This window comes from Parambassis ranga, chromosome 9 (assembly GCF_900634625.1).
Source record: "Parambassis ranga chromosome 9, fParRan2.1, whole genome shotgun sequence".
In the NCBI taxonomy this organism is placed as follows: Eukaryota; Metazoa; Chordata; class Actinopteri; family Ambassidae; genus Parambassis; species Parambassis ranga.
Window position 1 is genome coordinate 5,256,298 of NC_041030.1, and position 13,467 is coordinate 5,269,764.

Sequence of the window (13,467 nt, forward strand, 5' to 3'; positions counted from 1 at the left end):
AAGGACCCTGTGCATGCGACATGTTGCCTGTTACAAACATAGCTTGTTGTGATGGTTCAACCATCTGGACCTCTGGCGCCATCCTCAAGGGCAGATGAAAGACTTTAGCCTGCTCTGTTTCCCCCACCCCCCACCCCCCTTTTCTTCACCCCTCCCTTCACCAATGCAATTCTGATCTGACCTGGTATTCTGACCTAGTTGGAATAATCAGCAGTGGAGATATTTTGCAAAATGCGTTACCCTATTTGCACATAAATCTTGTCCTGCAGCTATGCATGCCTTTAAACCTCAGCGTACATTCTGGAGGAGACCTTGAAGGCGGAGGTGCTGTTAAGACATACTGTCTTAACAGTATGTATTTCACACTCTTTTGACGCTCGCTATTTAAATGGCACGACGACTGCTGCTCTACCAACATGAGCAGTCTGATTCGATATTATGGGGTAAATGGAGTCTAGGCACATCTTTATATTATCATAAAAGTAATTTTAACTCATCATTGATAATAAAGAGATACAAAAACGGTTGCACAAAGACTATAAAGCTTGCAAGGTTTTTCTCTGTCAGACAAAGCGGTTTGTTATTGCCTGTGAGAATAAACTGACATAACATTTATAACCACTTTTGGAATGAAACTTTTATTCCAATGTAAAAACAAAACCTACTATTTTCTGTAGTAGCCAGGAAAATAACAAGTATGTCCCAGTTTACGCTAGATGCACTGATCACAGTATGCAAGTCAGCTTGCTTCTCTGCCTCTTCAGACCACAGTCCACTCCAAAGCCAAATGAACATTGCATGGCCGGGTTACAGTGAAGAAACGTTCAGAACAGTCGCAGCAACTCAGTGATTGGGATGTAGCAACAACATTTTGTCAACAATATTTAAATTTGGCACTACGTGTGGGATGATATGAAAAGAAGGCTGAAATTTGAGGCGCATTCACTGTCACTGCAGGTTTTGTGTGCAGCTGAAGAGGCTCAGACATGAAGACATTGCTGATGTGTTAAAAAATTGCAGTTTACACTGCAGCTGCTAGGGGCTGGCTCCAAAAACGAGTCAATCCTCATAGATTTCCATGTTAAGCTGGGGACACACTACATGACTTTACCAGTCTTACCAGATTTTGAAAACACTAGGAGCACACACTAACAGACTGTCTTCAGCAGGTTTTATATGACGATGGGGGTCTCACACTTAACAACTGCTCCTGATGACGCATAGACTACAGGATTTGTCAGACCAACTAAAGCCAACTGAATGCACCAAACATACCAGCTGGTGGCGGTAAGGCCATCCAACCACCAAAAACCCAAAGAAGAAGAAGAAGGAAAAGAAAAAAGAACAAGTAAACAAACTGACAACAGTTGGCTTGCTGCCGCTGTTTGTTTGACGACTGTCCCCAACTCATGCAGACTTTGCCCAAAAGGCAATCGTGGGTAAAATCATGCAAAAAATTGTGTAGTGTGTCCCCATCTTTAAAATGTCTAAGTTTATAGTAGAAATAAACATTTTTACAGCCCGGTACAAAAATGATTCGGCCTCTGATAAATTCACTTCTGGTGTCAACTGTACAGGTTTTTCTTTCTTTTTTTTTTTTTAAATTACTCACTTTGATTACTCACTCGTTTTAATTATATTATGGCTTACGCATGCTTATGGGCGTAATCACTTTGAGTGACAGGCGTGTGCCCTACCACAGACAGTTCTCCAGAAGTAATGCCAAAATATTTTGGACACCCTTTGATGGCTGATGACTGCAATGAAGCATTAGTGTATAAGTCCCTTTTAGCACATCAGGTGCCATAAGCTCATTTTCTTGTGATATTGTCTTGATTAATCTCATTATCTAGAAAAAAAAACCCACAACTTTTGTGCGTTTTAATGTGTAAATCATGGGATTACTATGGAGGAGCTGACAACAACCTAAACATTTGTTTTTAAAAAAATTATAATAATTAATGCTGTAGAAGAAAATACATGTGATGGCCACTCTTAGCTTCCAGATGTCTGAGATTTTTCTAAAGTTTAGTATTCTGATTATTATTTTTTCCAGGTCATTTGGTCTCCTGTTGATTTCAAAACCAGTGATTATAACTACACTACTTCATGTAAAGCCCTGTGGTCAGTCTGTGTGTATAGGCTGCTGCATGTGTGAATGGTGTGAGCAGATGCTGTTTGCTGATGGGAACTGCCACCTCCTGCCTCCTGTCTTTGTGAGCTGACGCGGCTGATGAGCGCCGCGCGGCCAATGGGAGCGCAGCGGGGCGGAGAGCAGCGGCAGATTGTACTACAGTGTAGTACCGCTGCCAGCAGCAGACGCGTCTCCCGCTCAGTCTGTCGCTCTTCAGCATCCTCTGGTTAATGGATTATACGGTTTCCCTCCAAGTGCAACATCAGCTGGCGGTGTTCCCGACGCACTTGTATCAGGGCTACAGTGTGGAGTTACAGGTATAGGCTGCGATCATCGTCCGTTCCTTGTGTTGTTTTTCTTTTCTTCTCCTTTTTGTTTTGTTTGGGACTATCCGTGATAAGAGACGTGCATGCGTGCAGAGGAGTGAGTGAGGGAGTGTGACTTTATGTAGATGCTGTACTGCATCCTGCAGGGGAAATGCTTGTCGTGTTGCATGCTGATTTCTGTTCTTGTTGCATGCCACCGCCGGGAGACCGAGCGCAGCGCAGCGCAGCGTCGTTGCCTGCGCGCCGCGGTGCGCATGGGGAGGTTAAAAAGTAAACGGGACAGCCTGGTTGGTGAAGGTTGACCTCGCGTCTCGTTGTACGCAAGTCCTGCATGGGGACACTCTGGGGATCCTTGAAGGGAATCCCCCCCCCCCCCCCCCCCATACTATGAATAAAATAAAATAGAAACGCTTCTTGTATTTCTGCCTGTGCCAGCCAGAGGTATAACTTTGAGTACACACTGTTCAAACTCCTGCACTCCAGAGGAAGAAACCCCTCAGCGATCTGTTTTAGACTTTCAAAATAAGGTTAATTCTACAGCTACAGCTTTGTATTCATCAAGCAAAGTAACACTCAGCACAAGCCAGAGCTCCACACACGGTTGCTCTGCATACACAGAGACGCCTCGTCGATTCTTTCAAGGTGACATTTAAGGTGGATTAAAAGACAGAGGTGTAGCAGAGGGAGCTGAACACACCTCTGGGAGAGTTTACAGTGCTGAACTCTCCTCAGATCAATTGACTTAAATGGGTTATAGTGTCAGACTGAGAAAGAGGGCATGGGAGCTGGAGAGCTTGTTTGAAAAAAAGAGTCTTTATGGAAGCAGTTAAAACTCAATAATGCAATTCGGATTGATCATAATCAAGAGATTTTTGCTTATAATATGGTGAATTCAGGTATTTAGTGATTTAGATAAGCTAAAGGCACACAGTTTGACCTAAGTGATGAAATGAAGACTGCCCAGCTATTTATCTCAACTTGAAAAACACAAATATACATTCAAATGTACTGAATCAATTCTATTTCTCCTCTTCTTTCTCTTCTTCTTTTTTTCTAATATCTTATGGTAACAGTTGTGATAAGTGGTGATGTTCATTAAGGATTCTGTCTTTGTTCCTCCCTTTAATTAATTACCTAATTGATGACACTTGCATAGTTTTACGCTCTTTTGTGACATCTGGAAAACGATCCTCTCTTGCCTCATGCAGTGAGGTGTTGCTGTTTTGCTGTGCTCACAGTTGTCAGATTCCATTTATGATGTCCTTTGCTTCCTTGGTGCGTGGTAATCCTCTGTGTCCTCTCACCTAAAGTATGTGTTCTTGACACAATGGTTCCTCTCCAGGGTAGTGTATAGTAAGTGTCTTTCCCTTATGTCCATCAACTTAGCATTTGTTATCATTTCACAGCTTTCAGTATTGTAGATTGTTGAGGGGTTTGAGAGTCTCTGTAGGATGTTTTGGTTTGAGGTGAGATTAATTATTTCTGCAGTAATTAAATGTGCAATCTGTGCACGTTACTTTGGTTTTCTCCAGGTCATATAGGTCAGCTCTGTCGATGGATAGTCCCTGAGTCTATGTATGTGAGGGTATCTTGGCTTTCAGTATTCTGCTCCACTCATTTTTCTTGGCATACCCTCTGGTTGACATCTTCCTCTATTAGCTGTTATCTTCTGCCTTCTTTGTCCCCGCAGTGATTTTTGACTCTGTGCCATCGTTGTTTCAAGCCAGTGGTTCCAGTTTATTGATTGTATAGGACAAAGACAATAACTTAAAGCAAAAACTAATTCTTCACAGGGAGAAAGAGTCCAAACCTCAGTTATGCTGCAGTTTCTGACATCACACTCTCATACATAACTATGTTTTTATTTTTTATTTATTTTTTTTATTTTAGATACTTTAATAATCCCAAAGGGACATTGTTTAAGGTTGCTGCCAAGCAGTGTCATGCAATGACCAGCAAGGTGCGCCACACCAGTGAGTACACTGGAGGCAGTGCGGGTAAAGTGTCTTGCCCAAGGACACACAACAATGCCCTATGTATATGACCTATGTACATTATGCTCTAAAAACATCCACCCCACATATACAAATCTGGAAGCTAGCACTCAATGATCAAAAGTGATGTGGCTTATGTTATGTGGAGGTAACATATGATGTTAGATAATCTGTTTTTTAATCATAAAACAAAGCTATCCTGCTCATACTCATGTATGAGAATCAGCCAATCATTTTTTTTAAATGCAGGAAATGATTTAAATTCAAGCTTTAAATGAATGACAATAAAGGAACTGCCTCTAATGCATCAGCCAATAATATAATATGTGAGGAAATCTTTTAAAGCGAGTTTGTTTAAAGAGTACAAAAGGTGTCAGAGGGGGCTTCCTCCTTTTCCTCTCACCGCACCATTTGAATACTCAAGAAGCCCGATATGCATGATGTGTTTCATTCTGAAGCCCTCAGTGGGATGAGGGAAAAAAAGAATAATGCAGCATTTCACAGAGCAGGCGCTCCCAGCTACATCTGCCTCATTTAAAGTTGCATGATATCATTGCCTGTTCCTTATCCTACAAACTGAAAAATGGTTCTATAAATGTTACCATGACATAAACTTGTCAAGGTCATTTCAGCTGAGCATTAAAAATAATGAGTTATAAAGCACCTTCATCAACCATTTCTTTAATATTCCAGTGGCTTTTCAAGCCTTCAGATCATCCATTCTATTTTCAGTTCTCTCATTCTGCTGTCTGTAATTTGTGAAGAGACTTTGAAGCTTCATGTCATCAATAATTGTTTGCTTTTGTGAAGTTAAAATTGGCCTACTTCTTTTCTCTTTTCTTCACTTCACTGCTTCTGTCCCCATTATTTCTGTCATAGAAGGTCAACACATAATTTATTTTCTATTATTATAAATATCATAAAACATCATTAAGTGTTATGTCATAATTTGAGATGATTATTTACACAGTTGTTTTGAAGTGAACAAGACAAGCCACAGAGATAATATGCTTAGCATCCATGACTCCTTTTTAATGTTATGTCCTCATGAATCCGCAGTGTCATGCAACAGGTTTGTTCTGTAATATTTGGGTTGTTGACAGCAGATTATTTGATGTTGTGCCCGCCTGGGAAAAGAATTTATCTCATTAGGCTGGCCGGTGTCAGAATTTTATTGTTGCTGCGACATAACGTTTGCCCTAAATGTCTGCTCTGGCTGAACACCAAGCTGATTATGTTACTGAAGTGCAGGCAGCCTGCCCGGCGTGTGTGCTAATGTTTTCACTCATCAGATCTGTGGCCGCCGCTCTGGTCACACTGCATGGGAATAGGCCACTTAGCAACAAACACAAAGTAACTGCTCGTTGTTTTGACCTCCAGACATGGCATTACAATTTGGCTCTGTGTTTGTTTTTTTTTTGTCCTGAAGCCAAAGCCAGCAGGATGATAAGAGATAGAATGGGTGGCATATCAGTGTGCAGAGAGCTCTAGAAGAGGAAGTATGCAGTCTCACTCATTCAGCCAGGCTAATTTGTCCCCCTGGGAGCGTTGCTGGAGTCTCTCACTGACCCCGGAGCACCAGCTGGACAAAATGCTGCTGCTGCTGATGGAGGTTGCAGTTTCTATGGACCTCACAGGTCACAGTGAGCACAGGGAGGTCAGACAGTTGCTCTCCTCTTTGTAGCTTCCCCTCTCTAAATCATCTAGCAGCAGGTAGTCTCATTTATCTTCAGTCCTCTTTGCTGGTTTCTTCTCTTAGCTGGATTCATCCTAATACCAAGCTCTAACATGACATTATGTGACATTTAGCAAACTAAAAGTCAACTGGAATTAAAAGCCTACCATTGCTTTAGATGCCCCCAGGCAGCGATGGCCTGTAAGTGACCCAAAGAGTTATGTCACATGATCATGAAACATGAAGGAAGAAAACATGTTATATAGTTATATATGAAAGCTCTTAATAGCAGCATTTTGCCAGTTACTCTTCCTGTCCTGTCAGAGGTGCAGGGTGTATGGTTATATTGTATTCATTTTTTAAGGGTTAGGGTCAAAATAGGTTACATGTTCATTTTAATTGGCAAAAATTAATGTATTTTATTGAAAAAAGGCATCTTTGATTTTTGATTATGATTGTGAGCTGTATAAGATCATGAAGAGATAAGATTTTACTTCTCTTGTCATATGTCATGCCTGTCACATGCCTTTTAACTCTGTGAATCCCATGTGTATTTTTATAGGTCACCAGTGGTACCACCATGGAAACCCTGCCTGCTGGGTTAAAGTCTGGTGTTTGGTTAACATCATTTTCCAGTCTCTGTATAAGCAGACTTCGTGCCCAAACAGTCATATATTTTGTTTTGGTTTGTATCAACCTATTCCATCCTTATATATAATATATGCAGTTGTGTTGGGCTAGCAAGACTGTCAATTAGTCTGAGCTTGGGACGTCTACTGAGATGGAGAGCGTGGTCTGTTGCAATCAAGTGGCGGCCTAATCAACATTCAGAGTGGCTAGAAGAGTGATTATCACAAACACCCTACTGTAGAAGATTAGACGCTGATGATGATGAATGATTTTCAAGATGAGGATGGTGAAAATGTTGACAGTATATTTTTTAAAATTTAGATTGCAAGTACAGTATTTTAGTTCTGGATCACTTGTGCACTAATGGGATCTCAAGTATCCCATTAGTGCACTTATATTTCCTGTTTGTAGCTCAGGGTATGTGGGTCCAGTATCGCAGCTTTTATAGATGACTTGAAAATTGTACTCTAGAACCGAGACCAGAGTTCTGAGCACATGCAACCAATGTTATTTAGTATTATATTATTTTAATCAAGTACGACTGTGTCTGTATGACTTGAACCCCTAATTACACATTGTTAACGGTGACCTTAGACCCAGATGATGTTCTTGTATACTCACAATCACCACTGCAGTGGGAAAACACATTTTCTGAAAAGCTCTGATGTTTGGTTGGCTATGAAGGATGCCACCATGAGAGAATTTTATTGAAGTTGTAACCACGCTGACCTTACTTTAATGTTGGATCTTACCATTTTCCCACACTTTGGTCGTGCTGTTACTCCACAGCTCACACTTGATCTTGTGATGTGCTTGACGTGTGTGTAGCATTGTTGCCAGTTAAATCAGATAAATTTTACTTATCTCTTTATTAATATTATCTATCCATACATCCATCTTCTGAACCCACTTGGTTCTGTAGTACAGGGTCCCAAGGGGGCTAGAGCCTATCCCAGCTGTCTGCACGTGAGCATGAACATTATCAGTATTTCCTTTTAGCTTTAATACAAAAGATCCACCATCAAGTAATCCGACTTCTGCTGCTCTGTGTTGTTGTGTCCGTTAATAAGCGTTATCAGAACATAAGTGGGCCTTTGCCAGCACCAGTTAGTTTGAACACACACTCCCCTTGTTCTGTTGTTAAAAAAAATGTTGGTAAAATAAAGTCCAGCCTCTCTAGAAAGGATCATCCCACATACTCATACAGTCTGACAACCAATAATCAAAGCAAAGATGTGACCACATTTTAAAATTACTTTGATTATTTAAACTAATATGCATCCATAATCACAGCATTGACTTATTATTAGGATTTAATGCGGTTCAGAAACTGTTTATGGTTAAAATATACAGACAGACATCTTATTTTTGGCAGATGCAGTAACAGGATCCCTGGATGGAGTTCAGTATCCCATAAAACATTCCTAGTCTCTGATTTGAACACTTTAAGGCATGTATATCAAACACCATAGATATCTTTGCATAAAGTAAGAGCCTTCCTCTCCGCCTTGAGCGGCGTTTATCTCTCAGTGCTACATCATTGTGACTTTTAGACGGCATCTTTTCAGTTGGAGGATTCTTGCCTACGTTGTCTGTTTTCAGACTAATATCTGGCCCCATTGAGCTGCATTGGAGGTCCTCCAAAGCTGGTGACCGACAAGCTCACTTTATTCTTTATCATCATTCACTGTGAGCAACAGGTCAGCAAAGATAACTACAGTGCCATCCGTTTAAAAAGTACAATTGTAGTCATTGTACAAAATCCGTGATTGATTCTCTCTGCTGTGTTGGCTGTTTATAAACCTCATCTGTTTTTGTCAGGAAAATGTAGCTGAGGAGACTATGGATAAATATTGTAGGATATGGGGACCATAACCTCTGACAACTTCATCATCACTGGCTGCAGAGATTGATTGGATGGTTTAATTTGCTATGCACCAGTGGCAAAGGACGATTATGTGCTGATATACACAACTTAATCTAAAAAAACCTTCCCTTAGCTTTTTTAAATAGAGTTGTAGTCAGGTTTGACAGTAATAGCACACACTGGATATGTAATACAAAGGCTTCATGGCTACAATAAATGTCATTAAACCCTATTCATAAATTCAATCTATAATCATAGCTGGCTTTTTAAATGTAGAGACATCTGTTAGAGAGGCCCTGTTCATTTTCTTTTTTCCATTTCTATGCATTATTCTCCTCAAATAAAAGCCAAGCTGATGGCATGTTGATACCAGTACGCTGCTTGCAGCACGAGTCTTAATTTAGGAGCCCTCAAGATGGACTATTACTCCAGGTATGCCCTGTGAGACCAAGTCATGAATACATCCATTTCCATTGGAACCACACATGAGAATAACCGCACTGATCCATGCAGTTACAACACACATTTAAGTGGGGTAGAATTACAGTGTGCTGTATAGATTATGTAAATAGAGCCCAAACAATGGTGGATTTTTTGGGACAGATACCTACCTCACAACAAATACATTGAGCATGACTAACACGATGTATTTCACGTTGACAATACTTGTATTTCACAACCTAGTTTGCAACTTACTGTCAAGACATCTGCTCATCTGAGATGTTGACTGAATTGTTAACGACAAAGTTCAAACTGACAACATTAATAAATGATCCCAAACATGTTTTTCTCCAATATGTTTTGTAATAGGGTCGCACAGTGGTGCAGTGGTGAGCACTGCCGCCTCACAGCAAGGAGGTGCCTGGTTCAAATCTGCGTTCTATCCTTTGCTTGTGTGGGTTTTCGCAGAGTGCTCTGACTTCCTCTCACAAACCAGAGAAATGAATGTTAGGTTAATTGGCTGTAGGTATGATTGTGAATGTGAATAGTTGTTCGCTCTTTGACTTCTTGTCCATTGACCACCCCCCTGTAGTTCAGAACAATGCAGAATAAAAAAAAAGGCAAACATATATTGTGACAGGCTTGCTACTAATCTGTATTAGTGAGGCTCCAACTAAGACCATTAAATACAACCAATGGGCATTAAAACAGTCTTTTTTGACACTAAAGACACAACCCAACATGCATGAAAGAGTCAAAGTGGTAGAAAACAAGCGCGAAATGTAAGTGAACACAACAAAATCTCTAAAAATTCAATTTGATTCTGCTAATATGGACATTTATTAGTCTTTATACCTGTTGGGACGCAGGCTATAAGAAAATATACAGGCAGGAACAAGCTCAAAGGTATCTCCTGCTTGTTGCATTCTTATTGTAAAAACTAAGGTGTCCAACTTCCATTGAGCAGTTAAGTTAAATAATGAAGAGCACAGCTGCAGACTCTCACACATTTGGTCACAAGATGAACATCACATTTAAGTTTATGTAACTAGTTGCACATGTTTCAGTTGCACCTTCCTTTTTGGCAAAAGAATAGCAACAAATGATTTGTCACAGCCTAAAATACAGTCACAGAAAATAAAATAACACTTATAATGGATGCTGAATCCTTTCGTTGCAAAAAAAGTCAGGATCACGTCAAAACTCTTAGCTTGAATTTGAGCTGATTCAATGACTGCTAATGAAAATGAATAGGTTTTTATTGTGAAGTGGCTAAAAATAGGTGGTGCATTTTTGAGGACTTGTGAGCTCAGTGTAAGAAATGCTCTTAACACCTTCATAGGTGAGTAATCATCACCCTTCGTGTTGCCATTGTGGAAATGCACTCTCACTGTTCAGGTGTGGTTTGAATGTCAATAATACTGACTAATTATTCACTCCCAGACTCACTGGCTCATACTTCCTGGAACTTGTCACTGTGAAAGATTTTAAAATATGGAGTGAAATGTACGGACTGCGTTTTTTTTTTAAGACGGCCTCATTATGACTTTTACTGCTTTGAGCGCTTCAGCAGTTCTTTGTGACAGTTGCTTAAAGACACATTTTCTCAGCTCGTCTCTTTCTAACTGATACTCTTAATGTGGAGTGGCGATGATTAATTGCCAGTTTTACAATGCGTAGAACTGCGTATGGAATAAATGACCAACTTCAGATTTACCATGGTAGTCCAAATGTAGTCATTATTCTCCATTAAACAGGTCTGCATGGAGGATACTTTATTCTGAGGATTGAGGGTCACCCACAGTTCTACTTTATTATTTTTTTACCCTGAAAAACTCATACAAAAATTGTTTTAAATTGAGGAAATTCAAACTGAATTGAACTTCAAAAAATGTGTAATTTATTCAAAGAGATGTATGTAGAGTATGTGGGCAATCATGATCATTCCCACCATGGGAGGATAACCATTCCTGAAACTCTCTGGTAGTTGGGTTGGATGTAAAATATTAGGCTTCTAAAGTGTGGTGATGGGACACAAATAGTACTCCGTGTCACGTGGATGCTGAAAATGGCTGTCAGACTGGGTTAATGTAGAATTGTGGACGTACTTTAGCCGTTGGCACCATGGTCCTCTTCGTCTTCTGTAGTAGTGCAGTGATTAGCTTCTAGCTCTGACCTCTGACAAGCTTCTGGTCACATGATATTCCCACTTGGTACTTTATGACCTGTCCCCACAACAACCGCCGGTCACTAATTTCAATTCATTGATTGTTAGACGAAGTGTACACACTGCCCTCTCCTGTTGTGGTTATTTTCTCTTATCATGTCTGGTCCCTCTAAGAGATTCAAGACAAAAATACACACATCAACTAAATGCAGCTGCTTAACATCTCTTAACATTCATCAGAACAAACATTAAATTGCCTCTAAAATAATGAAATGCATATAAATAGAAACAACTTGTCTGTTCATTTCATTGTGTTTTGATCCACAGTTCAAAGGCCTAAAATAACGCTATACTCACATTCACTGTCTGCTTACTCTTGTTATTTAATGTCTCAGATCAGTCACATGGTCTTTGTAATCAAAAAGGTGTCAACCACTTCACACACTCTGTACTATAGTAGATATCTGTCAGCACTGACATCTCTGAACATGGCAGATAAAAATAAATTAAACAGTTAGATTCATGTCCAAGATTTAAGTTTTGATATTTCACCTTAGGTTAAATTACTCAAAGGTAAATCTTAGAATTTTCCTAGTTCCATTATAAAACTGCAGGATTGCATTTTAACCTTATCAAAACCCAATTTTCTGCCACCGTTGCGCTCACCTACAGTTTATAGTCTTACATTAAGAAGTCTTCTTCTCTTTCCATACATACAGTACAGTAATTTCCTGCCATTGAAAGGCCTTCCTGTGCCCAATGAATACTAATTCATCCAGCTGGCACACAGGGCGCTGAGGTATTGAAAAGACTACTTCCACAATGCATCAGAACTCAATCACATCTATATTTTTTATGGTCCGCCATGTAACAATTAGTTTTAAGTTATTTAATGTAAGTAGTTTGCTCAAATCTTATTGTGATTAACATTATTTTCCTACAGTGTGTAAACCTGATTGCTTTTTGGCTCATAGGATTTGAAAGTGGAAAGCAAAAGCTCCATCTAAAGCGTTGTATAATTTATAAACCTGTTTAATACTGCTTAAATTAAAGTCTGTTCATCATGAATAATACAAGTTCTTCTATGTCCTAAATTCAGTAATGACCAAGTGGGCTCTTGAAGTGCCTTAGGATGCCCGGAGACTGGTGGCATGTTATCCGGTCTGCCCAAACTTTTAAAGTAAGTACAGGGTTCAGGGCATATACGCATATATTCATCATCACAGGCACAGAGAGAGAGAGCTGGTGTGAACATAAAAATACCCTTTCCCCTTAAAAAGGTGTTTCTGCATCTCTCTAAAGGGATGAAGGGAACAGTCTGGAGGTCTCTTGTGTGTGTGGGAGGTGCAGAATCACCCCAAGTGTATATAGCAGCATTCTAAATGAATTAGCCAAGGATGAGGCAAGCATTTGGGAATCAGTCTTACCAGATTTCGAAAAGACTAGACTAGAGGACACACTGGCTTCAGCAGATTTTGTATGTTGATGGGGGTCACACACTTAACAACTGCTCTTCAACTGGGTCGGTGATCAGTTCACACTACACGACGGCATCCAGGCTCAGCCTGAGAAGTTCAAGACTGCGACTGAGGTCGCGTCGAGTTCCCTTCACACATGAACAGAGTTTAGCTGTGTTGCTATCTTTCCTTTCAGTAGTTTTTGTGTGTGTGTTGGTGTGATGGGGGATAAAAGGATTTTCAAATGTTCTTTGCTTTAGACCTGACATTGGCATCAGAGTCAGAGTAGTTGTGTTGTGACAGCAGTCATGTCCCATAGAGCTGGCGATAAGAATTTATTATGTGGGCTGTCCTCAGCCAAAGGGGGATCGACCGGAAAGGCCAGTGTGAGTGCATCTCTTCTGCATGGGCATCCGTCCAACTTCCCAGCTTAATGCTCTCCCTAACGAATTACAACTGACCTTTTATAGGTGCAACATCTGCTGGCCACTTGCCGCTCTGACCTCCCTTTCATCTCTACACTCCTTCCCTCCCACTGTTTCATCATCTTTTTCTATTTCCTCCCCTCAGCCTCAGGCTCCCAGCCTGGCACAGCTTGCTTCCGCTGATTTGCTGGCGGCTTGTCATAGTCAAAGTCAGACAGAAAACAGTGTTGACTAGGTGTGAGGAACAAGCAGGCTTCTTGCTAATTTGATCGTCAATGCGGGGCGTGCTGCGTTGTTCCTCCTCTGTCCCGTGTCTCTCCTTCACCCAAGTGGCAATGTGAGACCCGTAAT

The 13,467-nt window shown here is 40.5% G+C and overlaps 1 protein-coding gene across 1 annotated transcript in view; it reads left to right on the forward strand.

The window, feature by feature from the left end:
* Positions 1-2,251: 2,251 nt before the first annotated feature.
* zmat4a (zinc finger, matrin-type 4a) overlaps positions 2,252-13,467 on the forward strand; it is an 84,028-nt gene continuing 72,812 nt past the window's right edge. Inside the window, 2 exon segments of the mRNA XM_028413878.1 lie at positions 2,252-2,357; positions 2,360-2,451. Of these exon segments, the coding sequence (XP_028269679.1) occupies positions 2,252-2,357; positions 2,360-2,451 (198 nt within the window).